At 33.2% G+C, this 21184-nt stretch overlaps 2 protein-coding genes across 4 annotated transcripts in view; one reads left to right on the top strand and one right to left on the bottom strand.

Moving 5' to 3' along the window:
* The window catches only part of mmy (UDP-N-acetylglucosamine pyrophosphorylase mmy), a 198882-nt gene that overhangs the window by 152124 nt on the left and 25574 nt on the right, over positions 1-21184 (bottom strand). Inside the window, exon 1 of one of the 3 annotated variants that reach the window (XM_035354682.2) lies at positions 20133-20248. The exons of 1 other annotated variant lie outside the window; for it this stretch is intronic. The gene's annotated coding sequence lies outside the window, so the exon portion shown is untranslated. Of the gene's footprint in view, positions 1-19867; positions 20017-20132; positions 20249-21184 lie in introns of those variants that run through there. One more of the 3 variants, XM_035354681.2, reaches the window with a different exon arrangement.
* LOC146997484 (uncharacterized) lies at positions 1057-7317 on the top strand. The gene is made up of 2 exons (XM_085814608.1): positions 1057-1365; positions 2066-7317. The coding sequence occupies exons 1-2, from the start codon at positions 1210-1212 to the stop codon at positions 2723-2725; spliced, it is 816 nt and encodes a 271-aa protein (XP_085670734.1). The 5' UTR covers positions 1057-1209; the 3' UTR covers positions 2726-7317.

Genomic DNA, 21184 nt, shown 5'->3' on the forward strand with positions numbered 1-21184 from the left:
TCATACATTTTATAAATAGCGTAGTCTGAAAATTCACATTATGAAATAGTAAAACAAAACAGCGCAGAATTCCCAGATTCATGTTTTTATGCTTTTTGTAATTGTCTACCTGTCTTCGATGTTTCTTGTAACTGTCTCGGAAACAGCCTTTCTTATAAGACTCTAAAGTTCATAAAAACAGTCGAATATTTAACGGTCCCTCTTTTCGTATGGGCTTCTACAATTAACTGAATTTCCATATCTGTTTTTATTTCATTCAAGTGAAAATTCTATACAAAAATTGCTTTAATTTAAAAACGTTAATACCTAAATAATCATATCTGCTTTGGTTTGCAAGATTGTATTTTAAACTTTAAATTTCATGTTTCATGGAAACCAAATATACCTTTGCTTACTTGCATTTTTTACATCCTGTTACATCCTTAACAACTTTAGTATTCGAAAGACAAGCAAATATAATGTAAAATATATTTTTATTTGTGTATTGATTACAGATATTTTATCTTGACACCTGAAATCACTCGACGGTTTATCAATGCAGTTTTAAAATCCTTGTCATTTTGAATACTATAAAATACACTTTTAATAGAATATCACATGTAGTGATTCCATTTTAATATTTTATATTCATTTACTATTTTCGAAGCAACCTTTAGCTAATATGAACTGTTTGTACAATCACAGTTGCTCATTGAGTGAATTTAATTCATATTAATTTATTTATAGTAATAAAGAAAATATAAAAATATTGGTAAAAAGTTCATATTTAAAAAACTAAGCTGTCACTAGGATTTAGACTAGAGTAAACAGCACAAGGACTAGACACGTCATAATCCAATTTAAAAATCGGAACTATGCTAATAAAAGGAAAAAGAACATCCTCCTCGCATTTTTCTTTTACGATAAAAGAAATAAAGGGTTATTCATAATTCGTGAAATATCTTTATAACTGATAATAAAAAAAAATCACACAATCGATACATTTTATTATATTGTAAACAGAGATAAACCAACACCTCCTTATAGAAGGAAGCCGGGACACTCAAGCGAGGGGAAGCTCTGACGTCACAGGTAGTCGTCTCTGACTCACCTCGCTCCTTCAAACAAAATCAAAGCCCCGTAGTTGAGCCAAGAGCGACGAACGTGGAGCGGTTATTTGCGTTAGCGACAGAGTTTTTATATTGTCTCGTGCTTTTATAATTTCATACGATGCCTCATAAATGTGCTGTAGCCACATGTCGTGGTAATTATAAAAACGGACCAAAAGTGGCTGTATTCAAGTTTCCAAATGAGACTGAACTCCGGATGAAATGGATAAGGAGTCTACGAAGAAAAGATGGCTTTCAACCTACTAAACATACCAGAGTAAGTTCAATTTTATTGCATTTTTTATGTTTTGTATCTTTACATTTTTTTATTACTTTTATTGATAGGTATGTGATGTTTATGCTTACGATATTAGATTTTGATCTGTGGGTAAGAAGTTTTATGTTTGAAAGATTTTAATCTTGCCTGTTTTAATCATTTCAAAAAAATATTTTCCTTCAAAGTTTTATGAATGAAATAAAGTTCCATATAACAGGAATAATTCTAAATTTAGTAGTTACATAAATGCCAATAATTTGTAAATGCTTTCTAGTATACTGTGCAGGCAGATTCTGTAGTTATTCCAAATTTATCATAATTTATATGACAAGGAACTACTAAGTAATCATAATAGGTTTCATTTTAAAATTTTTGTAATGATATATGAAAGTTTGGTATGATGTATTTAAGGTAATTATTTGTATTTGGTAACCAGTGTTTGTTGTAAACAATTATCTCAAATATATAATTTTCTTTAAATGTAAATTAAGCTGTAATCATTATGATGAGCATTCCAGATTTTACAAATTACTTAAATTATACACGTAATTGAAATGATATTACTGGTTTTTTAATTCGTATTTATGTATCAAATTATTTATTTAAATCATAGGGCTTATTGACTTCTGTTACTAAATATTAACATGCATCTAACTTTTGTACTCACAACAAGTTGATTTTTGAATATTTTCTTTTATAGGTATGTGAATTACATTTTCGATCAGATGAAATAATACGAGAAATCGAAATGTATGATGAGAAATCAGCGAAGTTAATTAAAGCCCCAATTTCTAGGCCACGTTTGAAAAAAGGATGCATACCTTCTCAGTTCCCTGATGGCCCATCCTACATGTCATCAAATTCTGTATCGAGAATGTCACCAGAAAAGAAGAAAGCTCGTTTAGAAGAGAAATACCTGGAGAAAGCGATAGAAGAAAGTTTGAAAATGAAAGAACGGTATGATAATGAACGATCATTTGAAAGTTTAATTGAATTCAATAATTGCCTAGAACATCAGATTTTAGAAACATTTTGGACAACTGTACATACTGAAAATTCAACTATGTTACTTGATATTTTAAGTGACCCAGCTCCAGAAATTCAGAAATCGGTAGTAATAAATGAGGATTTAACAGTATGTGTTTATATTAAAAACATCGCTATAAAATCTATTGGTAAATTTGTTTTCCCTCTAAAAATTAGTAATGTAAATATGTTTCTAGAAGTACTAAAGGAAGTTGAAAGTCTGTCTCATAACTTACAAAATGAAGAATATATTAAGAATTCTATACAAATTGTGGATGATATGCTTTCAGAATTGAAAAGAGTGTTACCTGAAAAAGAAACTGAACTGAACTGAACTTCCTTTCAGAGCAAGTAAATAAACTAAATGTAAAGAAAGAGAAGTATCGATATACTCCAGATTTACTTATTTTTTGCAGTTTGTTAAACTCGATCTCACCGCATGCATACAAGTTTTTACGACATTCAGGTTACATTTCTATTCCCCATCCACGTACTATTCGTAGAATTTGTTCAACGTTTTCTCTTAATCCTATTACTGAGCAATTTAATGATGACTTTTTAGGATATGTTAAACAAAGATGCAAGGATTTAGAAGAAAATGATAAAACTGTAATTATTATGATGGATGAAGTGCATTTAAATTCATGTTTCGATTTTAAAGGAGGAAATTTGTGTGGCATGGCGTACAACTGTGAAAAAGCTGCTACAAGTGCTTATGTTTTTATGATACGTAGCTTATTATCACCTTTCAAGGATGTGGCACATATATTACCAGTTAAATCATTAAATGCTGAGGATCTGTATCAATATCTTAAGAAAATTATAATTGGTTTAGAAAATATAGGTTATAGAATTGTGGCAGTTGTCTCTGACAATAATTCAATAAATAAAAAAGCCATGTCATTATTTTGTATGCCTCCAAAAATTAGTATTGTGTATAAAAACCCTGCAGACTTATCTCGGCCACTATTTTTTGTTATTGACTCAGTGCACATCTTGAAGTGTGTCAGGAACAACTGGATAAATCAAAAAACTTCTGGGCAATGTTTATTTTATCCAAATTTTGAAAATTTTTCCAAGGTCGAAACAGCGGCATTTGCATGCATAAAAAGTCTCCATTCATTAGAGGCAGGCAGAATTGTAAAATATAGTTATGGTTTGACTCTGAAAGCTCTGTATCCAACCAATTTTGAAAGACAAAATGTCAAGCTAGCATTACAAATATTTGACAGTCGTCTTGCAGAGGCAATAATGGTTATTGGTAAAGAAAATAGTATTTTAAATTACGAAACAACAGCTGAATTTATTAAAATTATATCTACATGGTGGTCAATGTCAAAAGTATCTTTAAAGGACACCATAAGATGAATGAGTATCAAAAGCCGTTAACTGTGCAAAATGATGATGTTAGATATATTTATTTAAATAAGTTACTTGAGTGGTTAGATCAGTGGAAACTTTTAGGCTGTTCTAGTGGTGGACTAACTAAGGAAACACATTTTGCATTAACGCATACTAGCTGTTGAAAAAATATTTTCGCATCTAACAGTTACTGTTACACATTATTGTGAATTCCTTATTATTTTTTTTCTACTCATGTATGCTGTCTGTTTAACCTTGAGATCACTTGAAAAGTAATGGTAACGAAAAATTCATTTCTATGCATCTATGTAAATAAGTGTCTGGGTTGTATTTTAAGTGGTCCTTATTATTAATGTGGATATCAAATTAGTGTTAACATATGGTAAGATTCTTTATCATTATAATTGACTTGAAATATTGAAAAATTCATTTCCTTGCCCTTAATTTGTTGTGTAAAAAAGTGTCTGCGTTATGTTTTTATGTGGCCACTACTTTTATCATTTGGGTATAATTTTGGTGTTAACATGATAAAATACTTTATCAAAGTAACAGTTATATGTTTCAAAATGCTTACAAAATGTTATGTATATAATAACTGCCACTGTTATACTGGTAATGGGTCATTATACTTTTGTTGATATGGACAGATATTGACTGTTTTACATTCAGATGACTTGAAATATTGAAGAAGGCATGTCCTTTTTTTAATTTCTCATCGCGTAAAAAAGTGTCTCGGTTTGTGTTTTAGTGCAGCCACTACTTTTATCATTTGGATATAAGTTTGGTGTTAACATATGGTAAAATGCTTTCTCCTGATAAAAGTGATATGTTTCAGCATGGGTACAAAATGATATGTATATAATAACTGCCACTGTTATACTGGTAATGGGTCATTATACTTTTGTTGATATGGACAGATACTGACTGTTTAACATTCAGATGACTTGAAATATTGAAGAAGGCATGTCCTTTTTTTAATTTCTCATCGCGTAAAAAAGTGTCTCGGTTTGTGTTATAGTGCAGCCACTACTTTTATCATTTGGATATAAGTTTGGTGTTAACATATGGTAAAATGCTTTCTCCTGATAAAAGTGATATGTTTCAGCATGGGTACAAAATGATATGTATATAATAACTGCCACTGTTATACTGGTAATGGGTCATTATACTTTTGTTGATATGGACAGATACTGACTGTTTAACATTCAGATGACTTGAAATATTGACGAAGGCATTTCCTTGCCTTTAAATTGTCATTGCGTAAAAAGGTGTCTTGGTTTGTGTTTTAGCGCAGCCACTACTTTTATCATTTGGGTATAAGTTTGGTGTTGACATATGGTAAAATGCTTTCTCCTGATAAAAGTTATGTTTCAGCATGCTTACCGAATGATATGTATATAATAACTGCCACTGTTATACTGGTAATGGGTCATTATAATTTTGTTGATATGAACATATACTGACTGTTTTATATTTAGATGACTTGAAATATTGAAGAAGGCATGTCCTTTCTACTTCCTTGTACGAAGTAAAAAGGAAGTATTGTAATCGCGAAAAGTTTCAGGCAGCATATTTCACCGAAAATATCCATTTTGACCGCTATCGAATGCAATTTAACGATGTTTTTGCACCATATCTGTACGTAAGGACAGAATAAAATACTCTTTTCCTTCAAAAAAATTATAAAACTGCTTAAAAAAACTTAAACTAAAATTAATTCTGAAGAGAATTTTTCGTGGCTTCTGTACGAACGTATGTACGTACATTCGTGCGTACGTACATATCTCGCATAACTCAAAAACGAGTAGCCTCAGAACGTTGAAATTTTGTATATAGGACTGCTATAACATGTATATGTGCACCTCGTATTTTGGTTGCAATCGGCCACACCAAACGTATATAAATATATTTATATATATATCCACTCTATGACTTGAAATATTGAAGAAGGAATTTCCTTGCCTTTAATTTGTCATCGCATAAAAATGTGTCTGGGTTATGTTTTAAGTGGCCACTACTCTTATCATTTTGATATAATTTTTGTGTTAACATATGGTAAAATGTTTTATCGAGGTAACAGTTATATGTTTCCAGCATGATTAGAAAATTGTATGTTTATAATAGCTGCTGCTATTATACTGGGAATGGGTCATTATAATTTTGTTCATATGGACATGCACTGACTGTTTTATATTCAGAGCACTTAAAAGATGATAATATTGAAAAATTCATTTTCGTGCTGTTGAGTGTTTGCTGCATAAAATGGTATCTGGGTTGTATTTAAATGGCTACCACTTAATGTTTAGTAAGTGGTTATCATTTGGTGTTAACATACTGTAAAATGCTTTCTCATGATAAAAGTTGTGTTTCAGCATGCTTACAAGATGACAAGTTTATGGTAACTGCTGCTTTTATACTGAGAATGGGTCATTATAATTTATATTTTTTATATGGGCATGTACTGACTGTTTTACACTTAAAAATATTGAAAAATTCATTTCCTTGTCTTTAATTTGTTGTTGTGTAAAAATGGGTCTATGTTGTGTCTTTAAGTGGCCATTACTTATATCATTTGAGTATAATTTTCATGTTACCATATGATAAATTACTTTATCAAGATAACAGTTATGTGTTTCAGCATGGCGACAAAATAACAGGTTTGTAATAACTCCTACTATTATTCTGGGAATTGGCTGAATAAAGGGTGTCTCTGATCAGGAGCACTCATTTCACAAACCTGTGATTTTCATGTGCATTTTGAAATTACCGGTGTCCCATAATTAAGACTGGTGGCTTTCTGGACAAATCATTTTGATATATTCTTTGCTTAAATTAAACAAGCCTGATAGCGAGTAACTTAGAAGATCACGATTTTAGCTTGGAAAAATTACAACAAAATTGTGTTGCATGTAGTGACCAGATACTTTCAAATTGGATACTGGTGCATAGGTAAAACATTTTTATTATTTTCTATATTTGAAACATTAACTGATAATCACTTCCTTTACACAACATCAATAAATGTTTTTACATATACTGGTGATGCTGACATCCATTTGCTGTTGAATGTATCTTTATATGCTTCATAAATAATAATAGCCATCGTATAAAATTTAATATCATTTGTGCACCTGAAGTGTTTTAAATGGTAATGGACGGTCTTCTCAAGTGTTTGCCCGATATTTATCCATATTATGGCAGTATCGTAATACATTTTGAAACTATTAATTGGCTGTTGTAAAAAGTTAATAACGGTGTTTGTAATTGCCAGACAAAATGGGTTGAAATTTAACGAATAGAAACTTGAACTTGCAGTATCAAAATTTAAATATTAAGGTCACATAGTCTCATCTTATTGTTTCTGATGAGACCCAATTAATATAGAAGCAGTTTTGAAATTTTCACACCTGTTAATAAATAAGAATTGATGAGATTTCTTAGTATGGCAATATGCTTAATGAGATTTCTGCTTCAATTTTTACAAGAAAGTTTGAATAATTTATTGATAAAAAGATATCAGCTGGTTTTAACTTATTTGTATGTTATAACTTAGGTATTGTGTTGTTATGCTGACTGCTTGCATAAAATTGTAAATAAAATTTTTTTATTTTTCACTTGGGAATCTTTATTTTCAAGTTCAGCTATATAACTAACACAATACAGTTAAGGACATATACAACTAATATTATTGGTTCTACAGATTTAAGCAATAATTTTAAATTGCACATTGAATTATTTGCTAAGCAAACCTCTGATATACTAATTTATTTGAAACTTGCAAGACACATAGCATATTATAGACAAAATTTAGTGCATTTTTATACCATTTTCTTTTAAAGACAAATTACTGATTGGAAGAAAAATGAAATGATAAGTAATAGTTTGTATGCAGATAATTTGGGTTTTTCTCATAAATATTAGAAAAATATAAAGCAATATTAAATTATGAGGGAAAAGTCAGAAATTCCTTTTTTGAGTTAGTATGGCTGATTTTTAACTTTTTAAATGCTGCTGTGAAACCTACAAGGAAGTATAATTCATTAAAGTCAAGAAATAAGAAACAAAAAATTCTTAAATTTATGTCAAATTTTATTGTGTTAAATTTTGAAGTAATTAAATTATTCATTATATATAATTGAATCTCTGAATGAAATCCCACCCAAGTATCTATATCAAATAGTGAAATCAACGTTAAGTACGGCACTAGCGCGCAGCCTGTTTTGTTTCGTTGCTCTCTCGGGGTTTCGACATAGACGACTAGGCGTGACGTCACAATCCAGTGTCCCGGCTTCCTTCTATAAGGAGGTGTTGGATAAACTCATTAAAATTTCTAGCACATTTCGCAAACTCTCAAATTGTCTAAATTTGCTTGTTCAAGACAGGCATGTAAGATGTCGCAAGGAGGATTTTACTTGGTCATCTTGGAAACCTGGTTGATGCCATGGCTGAATGAAATCTTGGATTATTACTTCGTTCAGCAAGACAGCCTGGATACTGTCATAGAATTTTAATTTTGAACATCACTTCTGCAAGTATCAAAATTTGCAACAAAGGCAGTTAGCATCTGCAAAAATATTTCAATAAAATAAGGTGGACCGGACGCGAAAACACCCAAAGTTCGGATTTAATTGCTTGCAACTTTTTCGTATAGGGGTTTGTCAAGAATTAAGCCTCCATTGCTAACACCTATATTGAGATAATGTTGCCGAGTCCACTAATCTCCAGGTCTTCGCAACTGCTTCAATGATCTGCGATTCTGGTCGATCTTAATATACTCGCACCTGTCTAGGACTAAACAGATTACTACATATATATCTACCGTATCAGCAAAGACGAATACGCCGACCATTTGTGAAATGCCCGTTCTGCCCCCTCTTAAAAAAGACTTCGTATCTATTTCAGTATAACACAGTAGAGTACAAGACTTAATTACCGACCTAATTTTGAATCAAACAGGCAGGAAATTAGAACAAAGGGCTCATAGCGGTTAGTAACGCCTGTTTCATAATAACGATAATAAACACAAAGCTTTGAAGAAACGTGATTCGTACGTAAATAGCATCAAGGCGTACCATTCATGTGTAAGTAGTAATAAGACATATTATATCATGTGAGAGCATGTAAAAAGTTTATATAAGGCGCATTCAGCGCATGACACTATGCAAAGGGAGTATAAAGGAGGAGATGCTTGCTGTACGTGGACGATCTATTTTGCTGTCATCACGCACTTTACGTCACAATCACGACCGGCGACAGGCAGCCGTCAGTAGAATTTGGACTAATGTAACGAGCACAAAGACTACACGCATTGTCAATAAGGTCCTTTATACAGAAGATAGTCATTTTAGTATTCATTCCAGAGCGATTCTGAACGCCAGCTTATATGGAGGGATCTGGACACATGATTTCATCCCAGTAACACCAGGGAAAGACGTCATTACGATGGTCCTCGCAAGCTTGTCTGAAGAAGCATTATACTAAATGGACATATCCACCTCCACACTGTAGACGGGCATACCGTTGATGGCAGGGCTGTGGAGTCGGACAGATTTGGGGGTAAAAGGAGTCGGAGTTGGAATCGCTAAAAACAGGCCGACTCAGACTCCAGTTTTTGTTGGACAGTTTGAATTCGAAATGAAATTAAAATGATGTAAAAAAAAATTAATGACAAGCTGAGTTATTATTTTTGACTAAATAATATAAGAATGGATGTGATATTTGCCATTAATGATTAAACTGTTTCATTTAATTACAAATCTCACTGGTAAATTTAGGTAAGCAGCAATAGCAGCAAGAACTCCTAAAATTGATGCCATTCTTAGGAAGCGAGCAGGAAAAGGTTCAAGCAACTCGATAAAAGTACATATTTGATGATAAAGAGTTTTTAGAATTAAGAACTTCTTTAGAAGAAGTAGATAACCCTAATGTTTCACTAAGAGGAAGACTGTAGAATGATCTTGCAGAATTGGAAATTCTTCTTTCTACACCGTATATAGCCATAAAAAAGCTGCAATCTGTAGAACTGACAGGAGGCGAGAATGGAAGAATGGAATGGTTGTTCTTTCTGAAATGGAGAGTTTATTGGAGAAGGAATCATTTCTTCAATAAAGAAAAGAGAAACTAGTTTTCTAGGCAATGAGATGTCGCTGGGTTCAATATATGTAGATCCGAAACACCGAATTTTCTTGGATGACGAACAAATTGAAAAGGCAAAGAAAGTTAGCTATGAACTTTCATTAAGAATGAAATTATTCTAATAAGATCTAATATCTCCTAATAAGATCGTAGAAAACAGGAGACCAGCAAATAGACAATTGCCTTAAGCTTACTTTAAAATGCACTTCTGGCACTCGCAGGCAACCTAAAACGTAATAAAATATGTTTCACATCTTCCATAGCATCGCCGCAAGCACTGAGTCTACTAGTAACAATACTGAAAAGTAAATAAATTCCAGAATTCTCATAACCGATCAATATTTAGGAAGTTTATAACCCGGTTAGTGGTTGAAAAACAGTTGAAAAAAACTCTTTGTCCACTGAGCCTTGGAAGAAGCAAGATATTAGGCATTCCAATCAACCACAGATTTTTCCCAAGCCACATGCTTCCAATAAGAGTTTGGAGCAGACAACACAAATGAATATCACAATAAGTCGCGCCTCCTTAGCCAAATCGTCAGCCCTCTCATTACAGAGAATACTACTGTGTCCTCGAACGTAGGCAAAATGAATATCTGCAGTATTCTTAATCGCATGTAACAGAGTGAATTTACATCACCAGCGTTTCAGTCGATAGTGTATCACATCACGTAGAAGAGACAGAGAAAAAAGTGAATCTGTGCAAATAAAGATATTTAAATGTATCATTCTTACGACAAGAGTCTTGCATCCATTTAACAGCAAGATTTAATCTCATAAGCTCGGCTTGAAAAACAGAACATACATCTGGTATCCTATTACGAACAGCTACATTCTCCTTGCCATCTTCATAAATAACAAAATATTGTGTTTGTATCTTTATTTTTATGCCCCTCACGTGATTTCTTGCAGTAGCCCTTAAGTTTTGCAAGTTAGTATAAAATTTATTATTGGCTGAGTAATTTATTTATTATAATTTTTTAATGTTTCCCAAAATTATGATTAATCCTGTAGATTACACGTATTTCAACTGCAGAAAAATATTTTATGAAGTTTTCATTTTCCTTCCATATTTTTAAAAAGAGGACAATTATTTCGAGATGTAAACACTCTCAATTTACTTTTTTTTTTTTTTTTTTTTTTTTTTTTTGCTGTTTAAAAAAAGTAAGATAGCAGAACACGTACAGCATCAATACAGCAAGACCCCCCCCCCGAAGTTGCGTTTTTTTTTTTTTTTTTTTTCCCTAAAATAATCATACGCATTAACTTTAGCTCCCTATACGTCACAGTTTCACTTCCTTGTATGAAGTAAAGGCGTAGACACATTAGGATTTTTTGGAAGCCAGAGAGATGAAAAATTAGCCTTCGCCGGGAATCGAACCACGGACCTCTGGAATACCGGCCCAGCGTGCAGAACCACTACACCACGAACGACGCTAGGAAAGTGGGAGAAATACCTTATATACTCCCCTTTTTAAAGGGCGATTAAGGTTTTAGGGGACATAGTCGCCAAATCCTGGGTGTGGAGAATCATCATCCTCAACCCTTTTAGTTCGGGCGCCACTGTAGAGACATTAGGATTTTTTGGAAGCCAGAGAGAAAAAAATTAGCAACCGCCTTCGCCGGGAATCAAACCACGGACCTCTGGAATACCGGCCCAGCGTGCAGAACCACTACACCACGAAGGACGCTAGGAAAGTGGGAGAAATACCTTATAAAGGAAGCATTGTAATAGTGAAAGATTTTTGAGTAGTATATTTCATCAAAAATAGCCATTTTGATCGCTCTCGAATCTATTTAGACGATTTTTTTGCATGACATCTCTACGTACGGACTATTTTTTTTCCCTCAGAAGGGACTTTTTTCGTGCATAATGTATGCATCTCGCATAACTCTAAAACGATTAGTTGTAATACGTTGAAATGTTATACATAGGGTGGCTATAACATCTAATTGTACATCTCCTTTCTTTTTTGCAATCGGCCGCACCAAACGTTGATAAATATATATATATTCGCTCTGTTACCCGGCTCGATGAGCTCAGTCTTTTTATTCTTATATATTGATAAATCATTCATTTTTTGCTTTAAAAGTGACGAAATTATGTTGTTCTTATGTTCCGATTAAGGTTTCTAAGCTTTCAGTTAATCTGCGTGCAATAGTTTTAGAATTATCAGCAATTTAAGTTTAAGCCGCACTAGGCCTAACGAGGCCGCCATTTGTTTACGTATGAAACTTAGCAGAACAATGAACTAAGTTAGTTGGTGCACCAACTTCACTGTCTTTTTGCAGAGTGGGACAAAAGTTAACTCCCAATTTTGTGCACCGAATTTTTTTTCTTCCTGCCCGCTGAGCGAATTGCTTGCTTTAGTCCAGAAGGGCGGCAAAATTAGAGACTGCCACGGGCGGCAAAAGCTCTAGCTATACCACGACGGCTTGCTAAAAATGAGTGTTTGCTGCACTACTACTATACAGGAACCAATACAATGAGACAGCATTAATCACTAGCTTACTTTAATCTCAGATGCCGAGAAACTAAAAGTGAAAGAAGATCAATATCTTCTATCATCAAATCCTGGAAAACGCACTTGGAAGAGTTAACAACCGTGTAGAAAAAATAACATAAGCAGAAAGGGTTCTTTTTACGATTGCAAAATTAATTCTGAGTAAGTTGGGGAGAAAAGTATTAGATTCCGATTTCATATACTATTTTTTCGATTTTCCTCCTCTGAAGAATATCATTAAACCAGAGCAAAAGAAATAGCGTGCAAATGATTATTTATCATTTTTCCTGAGTTTCGATCATCTCTAATTAAAATATTGAAATAGTTTTGTTTTCACCAAGTAACGTACTTGCACTGATTATGTTAACGATTACATTTGAGTTAATTGTTTTTTATTACTTGTCAAGAGCAAAGCTCCTACACATTTCTTTTGTTAGCGACTGAAGATAATGAAACAATTTCTTTTCTGCCAAAATCGCAGAATGAATGCCTGAAGGGATGGAAAAAGTGACTTTGTTATGAGCTTATTACTTCTGTGGCACTGGATGATTAAGATATTCTTAAGAATGATGTCTACATTACGTTAATGAAAAGATTATTTCATTGACACCTATCATGCCTGTCATTATTGTAGCTTTTCTGAATGAACCACCCAGAAGATTCATTTGTGTAAATGACACATGACAATTTCTTGATATACGAAAAAATACTAGATGCATGCGCATATTCTCCTATGTTTGTAACTTTCATTAAACGTACAGTCCTTTTTCCCTAGTTGTTAATTTAATATTGCATAAATTTTAATCCTTTATCTTCCATATACTTTTTTCAGTTATTTAAAATTCTTTACGTTACCATTCACTGTGGAATACAAATACTTAATTAATTCATACAATGAATTTGAATATTATTAGATTGAATCACATGATAGTAGGTCTGGTGGTGGTGGTGGTGGTGACGGTAGTAGATTTAGCGCAAAGCTCTAAAGGCCATATGCGCCAAACACGGGATTTATTGTACATACGCTACATAGAGAAATAGGTTTAAAAAACAATAGCACACTTATAAAATTGAGGCAGTTAGTAAGATAATGAAATGGTGGTATGAAATTCTGATTAAGATACAGATAATGATATATGCAGTATGGATTTAAAATCATAACACATGTGATTCATTAAAATACATAGCATTAAAATTCTAGCATAAAATCTCAAGATAAAATCAAATTAAATAATAGAGACCTGTTTCTTTCAGGTACTGAAAGAAGTCTCTATTATTTAATTTGATTTTATCTTGAGATTTCATGCTAGAATTTTAATGCTATATTTTTTAATACGATTAGACTGGATTGCTCAGCGGCAAAAAAACTATTTTTACATCCTTACTCCTAATAACCTGCAGTCACTTTACCAAAGTGGAAAATCATTAACACTTCATCCTCCTAGCTTATTCCACTTAAAAAAAAAACCTAGCTCCTAGCTTATTCCACTTTTTTTTAAAGACATGCTAACACGCCGCTTCCTTTTCTTTTGATTCAGTAAGAGATTATTTTATAATTTACCATCAAATTACACTAATGTAGACCATTAGGGTATGTTTATTTGCTTAATCGAAAATGACAAACCACACAACGGCACCTTACCCTAAGTAAAGGGATCTTTCGAGAAGGACTTTTTGAAGAAATTGTCTGATACTGATACTGCATATCCAAAAAACTAGGCCAACCAGCGGCCAAGCGTAGGCCTAGTTTTTCCGAACACTGAAAAATAATCCGACTTGGATTAAATTGCAGGCAAACAAGCTGACGCATGGACGTTTTCATAGCTTTCCCATGTGTAAATGTGAATAAGGTAAGTTTTCCTTAAAAGGTCCTCCACAAAGGCATCCCCCTTCTTAGGTAGATAGCCTTTGTATACTTTGCCATAATCAAATAAGCCAAACTAATATGAAAAGCTACTAATACAAACAGCCCATTCGCCGGTATTTGAACCAGAGACGAACTACCCTTGTTAAGCGATCTTATTCACTCGATCACAAATACACTTCATGAGGACTTAATACGATAACTGCATGAATTGGAATTGATAAGTATAACTGCATCTTTTAAGAATGATTATTTAAACATGGAAACTTGAAGTAAAAATTTATTTAACTCGATTCAAATAAATATTTCATATACCAATCAGGTTTCAAAACAAATGCCCTAAATATCTATTGAATTCAAGATTTCTGTTAACTCGCAGGGTGCAAAGAAATTAAGTAAATTAGAAAAGATACGTAAAAGGAAATGCTGGCTTTTTTTCTTCATCGCCACAACAACCTGAACTGTTAAATGGTTTCTTCCATGGATTATCTGGTTGATGTTACACATTATTTTTCATAGCCGTAGGATTTCATTTTATTAAACAAATTTTTAAAATGCGCTGTATCATATTATGCTAGATTAATTTAACGGTTAAGAGGTTATCACATATGGCTACAGTCCCGACAGGACTTTTCTAAGAAACGAGATTCTGGTATCACTGGTTTAAATGGGAGGATTCCTAAAAAAAAAAAAGGGCCCCGCTTGAAGCGAAGTTCCGCCTAGCTACGGAAATAATATTGCGGCTACGCGAGATTTTTTAAAACCTCACCGAAAATGTCTCGATCTCGGGTAGAGACAACCAATCAGACGAAAGTTCTGCTTCTGAAGAATCACGTGATCTCGATTTGAGCGATAATAGATTACTGTTTGGCGTTCAAGTCTTTGTAGTAAGTGAGAATGGTAACCTAGCTACGTGTGTTTCCTGGAATTGTGCGGGTTCTGAGAATTGTCCCTTTCGACGTCAAGTTCCACGTAGCTGAAACATAATGTGATTGGGACCTTAGAGACAAAAGACTGAAAATGAGCACCACGCATGAAGTCATTACATATAAAAGCGGTATTTTTAAAAGCAAGGATCTATTTTGCACATTCTAACTTGTATGAAAAATGTTGGAGTCAAACAATGTCATTTACTCAAATTCAAATCAATCGCCATTTTAAATAAAAGATGGCACAGGGAAACAGGAAATTTAAAACTGATGTCTGATGCATGAATTAACTCGGTTACATATATTTAATAATTCAATATACTGTACAAGATATGCCGTTTGTGGTGAACAATGATCATATATCTCGAAAGATAACAACAGGAATATATATTCCACGTCTCCGTACAGGATTCTGAGAGCTTTCTAAGATAATTCAGGCTTCGCTCAAACTAACATTTTCTTCCCTCCGAATGTCAATAATTTCCTCTTCACTTCCTCCTTTTCAGGTCAGCAGTGGTTGCAGGACTAGTGCAGCATACTTGCTTTTTCTGACGAAAAGAGTCACAAACACTGAGATCGGGGCGATCTCCACTCCCATGGTACAGTCTGTCTATCATATGAAAATCTCTCGCCAGTTAGTCTACAGCTGTCTGTTGCCGTAGAAATGAGCCTTGACCCATTTTCCGTAGGGGTGTCTTGAAGACGAATGATAACTCTTTTCCCCTCAGCCAACAGTCACCAAAAACAAAATAACAATAAAGCAACTCTTGGCTCGCCCTATTTGAAATATACTAGCCCTATTGCTATATAACGACTGCCACCCGCCAGACACTGTGGCAGGATCTGTTCTTCTCGTAGACAGACAGTATTTTCTCACTGCGTGAAATAAAACAACTTCAAAACAACCATCGAACAGCTGCCACGGATTGTGGGGTAGTATTCGATGTGGCTCTGACCCGTTAAAATCATGTGGTTCGATATCCATACGTAGCAGTTTTTGCAATCTCGGAGCAAAGAATGTTTCCTCCATAGCAAAATACCGATTAAATGTTACCATGCTTGCAATGCCCTCCTCAGTTTCAGAAAAATTAAGGCCTGTGGTACAATGTGGTAATATCACATTCTTAACTTACTGTATAATGAATGCTGATAAATCTCACAAGGATTTCTTCCTCTGCTTCGTAACGGAAATGCTGTTTCATAACGCATCCACGAGAACGAAATGGGCTAAATTATGAATTCCAATTCGATGGATATTCTTTGCATAACGATTCAATCAATGCGATGCTGCTTGTTTTTCGACAAGAAGGTAAGGTTTTCTCTTCAGTGGCAACTCGAATAGCGTCTACATTCTTTGGTGTGCAAGCAGAACGAAGAACATTCAGAGACTTCTTCAATATAGTTGAGTTTGCTTCTTGAAAATTAAAAGCCCATGATTTAACCGAATAAGTAGACTAGATCCTATTATTACGTGCTATTTAGTACTGGCGTAAAAGTTCCTTTTTAGACAAAAGCCGCATTATCGTCATTCTTGTAAACACTTTCACAGTGAAAGATTCTTCCGCACCACTCTAATGCTCCATTATAATTAACGCCAACAGATTGTAAAAAAGATCACATAATAGCTAAACAACTGCTGATGTGCCAATGTAACCAGATCTATGTACGAAGCTTCCCGTCTCACAGCGCCACCTGTACGTGATCCTCCTTTGTAAATGTTAATAAAAATGCTTCACTATACCAACTACATACTTCTTCAGAAAGACTAGGGTTACAAATAATAATAATAATAATAATAATAAGGCCTGAAGTTGTAGAAAGGAAAATCTTAAGTGTGATCAGCCATGGCAACAAAAACTCGCAAGTTTATGAAGCTGCTCGGTACCAAGATCATTGATATAACAGAGCATGTAAAAGTAATGTTTACATTCAAAAAGACTCTGAACTTTTCCTTTTATAGTTCGACCGCCTCATCCGCGACCAAGAACGCAAAGACGCATGCACCATTCGGACTGAATTATTCTCAAAATAGGGTCGAAGGATGGGAACATTCTTTCTCTCCAGCATAGCTCTTTCCGGAGAAGAGAAGACCTTTCACGTCGCAGCAAGTAATACCGCCCCTTTCGGACGAGTCTATGTGATTTGGCAGAATGCCAACCAGGGTTGCGCTTGAGACGGTCGAACTATATCAAAATGGTGTTACGATTTGTTGCATGATATTTCTACGAACAAGTTACGATGCATGACATTACTAAATATTTGATAGTTCCACAGAAAAATAATAATTTAAAATAAACTACCGATTAACAATAACAATTAATTATTCACTGTTTTTACAAAAATAGTTGATCTACTTTTTTTTTTTTTTTTTTTTTTTTTTTTTTAAGACCAATCGAGCATTCTTTCACAGACAATTGCAGAAAGTGAAGGGTTCCCAACACTAAGTACGACCCATAATCCGAGATTAAGGTTTTGATGATTGAACTGGGTTTAGGCTCTACGCTGTTACTATAACCGCTGTTAACTATAACCATCAGGCGGTTGTAAATTATAACATTAGGGCGGGCATTTTGCTGCCTGTGCAATCTCTAATGGTCCTAAAAATCTGTTGTCCAGTGCCTTACTAAATTCTAAAAATTTTCATTTCCCTATATTCTTCTGCCCAATACCTCAACTAAATTCTAAAAATTTTGCCATCTCTAAATTTTATTGCTTGGTGCTTCTCTGTATCCTAAAATATTTGCACCCCTAAATTCTATCGACTGGTGCGCACTGGTTGCTCCACGTCTGTCGCCGGCCCCTGCATGCTATCGAACTTCCACAGTGGGACGGTATTTCTGGACACCTGGGTACCTAGGCTAAAAACCTTACCCCGTGTAGAGCATTAATTATCTTTTTGAACATTAATAGTAAATAACCGGTAAAAAGGTATAGATAAGTTTTTTTAATTATTATTATTATGTTTATATATATATATTTGTATTATTAAATATTTCCATAACTTTTTTTTTAATGTAAGGTTAAGTGTGAGTAATTTTATCGAACCATCTATTAGCAAACATTTATAGGATCAAGATTTTTAACGTTTATAAGGGCGTGTCCCTACTGTGAGTGAATTGGTCTCCTACTTCGAAGATACGGAGGTTCAGGAAATGTTCATTAATGGGAAAATGCCTGCTAATATGGAATGCTGGTTAATGGAGATTTGACTGCATTGAGAAAGGATGTTTCAGTCACAAAATAGCTGTTGAGGAGTTTGCCGTGGGCTCATACCTCCAGTAAAATATGCATTAACACCTTTCACTTTCAAACTTCGAAAACAGAAAATCCGACAATTTTTGTCACGTAATACCTTTAATAAAATAAGCAAAAGTTTATTTTTTTTTCCACAAAGAAAATTTTAATAAATAATCTGTTCCCTATCCTGCTAAAACAAGAACTTCTGGAATATGCAAAATTGGCCATGGAACAAGAATTGTCAAAATTATTAAATTCAAACTATTTCACCCAATGAAAACAATAAGCAAAATATCGATCTCAGGAATAATATAGAAATATAATTCTGCTAAATAAAAAAAACCTCCGTGTTGAAGATGTGTAAAAAATAGCAATATGGAATTCAATGTTCCATACATCAATGTTTGCAATACCAAAAAAAAAAAATCTTTTAACAAAAATCTGCATTCGAAAACTGATAAAACATCCCTTCATGCAAATGAGATAGCGAAAAATTTTTATAAAAATTATTTTGAAAAAAAATAAAATATTTTAGACTTTAAACAAATATTCAGTAACTTTTTATTTATCAAAACATACTGGCATGGCATATCTAAAACATCAAAACACTAATAATGGGTAAAGATAACTTTAGTTTTACTTTAGATAAGTATCTGCAAAAGCATGCACTTAATTTCTATTCTAAGTATTTAAATGAGAAACTGTATGTTTTCTTACCTTTAAACACAATAATTGCATTAAATGGCTCTAAATTTTTATATTAATATTCGAATATGATAAAAAGTCTAAATTCACGCACAGGGAAAAAATATGTTGCAAAACAGTACGCCTTTTGGGAAAAAAAAATAAGCACAAATAATTCTGGCAATTCATACCACTACCCTGAACTAAAGAGCACGCGCGCGCACTGTTCCTTGAGCACAGATAATAAATAATTTGAATAGACACCTTTTTCGTTGACTGAATGTGCATTCAACTATATTTATGCCTGAAGTGTTTGCATTTTCTGCCTATTAGAGACTAAACTGACAAGAATTTTAAATATCTTTTATCTACGCCACTAGTAATAAAATTTGCATCTAAATATTCCAAATACATCATCATCTAGCGTGTAACGTTAAACTAGCGAATTCTAGCATATCATTTTTTTCAAGACGTAGAAAGGTATTACAGCAGAACACTTAAATTTTGCTTTTAATGCGATTTGTTTACCTCTGTGAAGAAACCACATACTACGCAATAAAACTTTCCGAACACATGTAACTTCTTTAATGAAAACAATCATCTACCTGCTTTCATTTTGGTACGATAAAACAAATAAATAAATTACGAATGGAATTTCACAAAGTTATCCCAAATTTATAAAATAATTCGACAAATATTTCTTTAAAACGCGCAAAATAGATATAGAGGATATGAAAGAGAATTAATTAATCGCACAGTACCTTGAGCTATACGATATGATGATTTGATAGAAAGTAAATTTCAAGCATTTTCTTACTACACATAAAGCTGTAAATTGTTATAAGTTGAATTTCCATCCTGAATCATTTTAGCATCTGAAGAAATTCATGACAGCTACAATGTATACTACTACTCATTCCGTATACCACTAATCAATCAAATACCGGCAATGAACACCAGCGCCATCTAATGTCATATGGGGGAAAAAGCGCTTACAACGCATATAATAGCGTAAAAATTACTTACCACTGCAATATTAACACCACAATGCAACCCAAAATTACGTTCAAAAAATTAAATCTTTATCATACAGGACTTCACTTCCTTGTGGAAATTCACCACCTGCACTTCATTTGGGTGAGAAAGATTCTAATATTGATTTTCGATTTCAATCACGAGTAACGTCAAACATGCCCATTGCGCCATCTATTGACATGAAAAAAACTCAAATACGCTCAAAAAATTATTACGATAATGCGCTAAATGGGTAAGTTTCTTTATTTAAACGAAAAGTAAAAATTCGAATCTGTGAAAAGCTATGCAAAATTTGATAAATGCTACTACTGCGATTAATTTGTAAATATAATGCAAAAAAAAAAAAAAAAAAAAAAAAGATGTTACGAAAATTAAAGGTATATATTACTTTAAAAGCTTTAAACTATTTCTCTATTTCATTGAAAATAAAATATTGGATATTCCTCAAAATGTGTTTTTAATTGCATATACCTGAGAAAATTTTTATAACATATGAGTTTATTTGAATACATTTTATGACATATAGTGAGTTATCCATCCAAAGTTAATTGGTTTCATCTACGATATAATGATGATTCTACGATGATCAATACAAATCCACTCTATTCGAAAGAAGACAAAATTAACGAGGAGAATGACGTCCAGTAAAAGACTATTCTAGCAGATAAGTTTCGTCCTATTTCGAATTAGTTTCACTAGTTGTCTAGTTTTAGCAAATCTATTATCTTATATTAGAAAAGGTGAATGTGTGTGCCGTGGACAGTCACCTGGACAGAGTCATGTTTACTAGTGCTAAGTATTGCTATACTTTTTTTATACCCACTATACTGTATATATTTGGGGTGCAAATTAACGAAATATTCGAATGATTTGCTCCGTATATCTTCACCTGTAAAAATTGTTACTGCTTGGAGTTGTGAAAAAGGTTCAAATGTTTTTTTACTTCTGTTCTGGTATGTTTATTCACAAAGTTTATACAAATTTTTAACACACAAAAATACTAATTCAGTACCTGAAAACACTGGAAAATTTCAAAATGTTTA

Source organism: Stegodyphus dumicola, chromosome 4 (genome assembly GCF_044657685.1).
Source record: "Stegodyphus dumicola isolate Sdum_Otavi_A_Nest chromosome 4, ASM4465768v1".
Taxonomy (NCBI): domain Eukaryota; kingdom Metazoa; phylum Arthropoda; class Arachnida; order Araneae; family Eresidae; genus Stegodyphus; species Stegodyphus dumicola.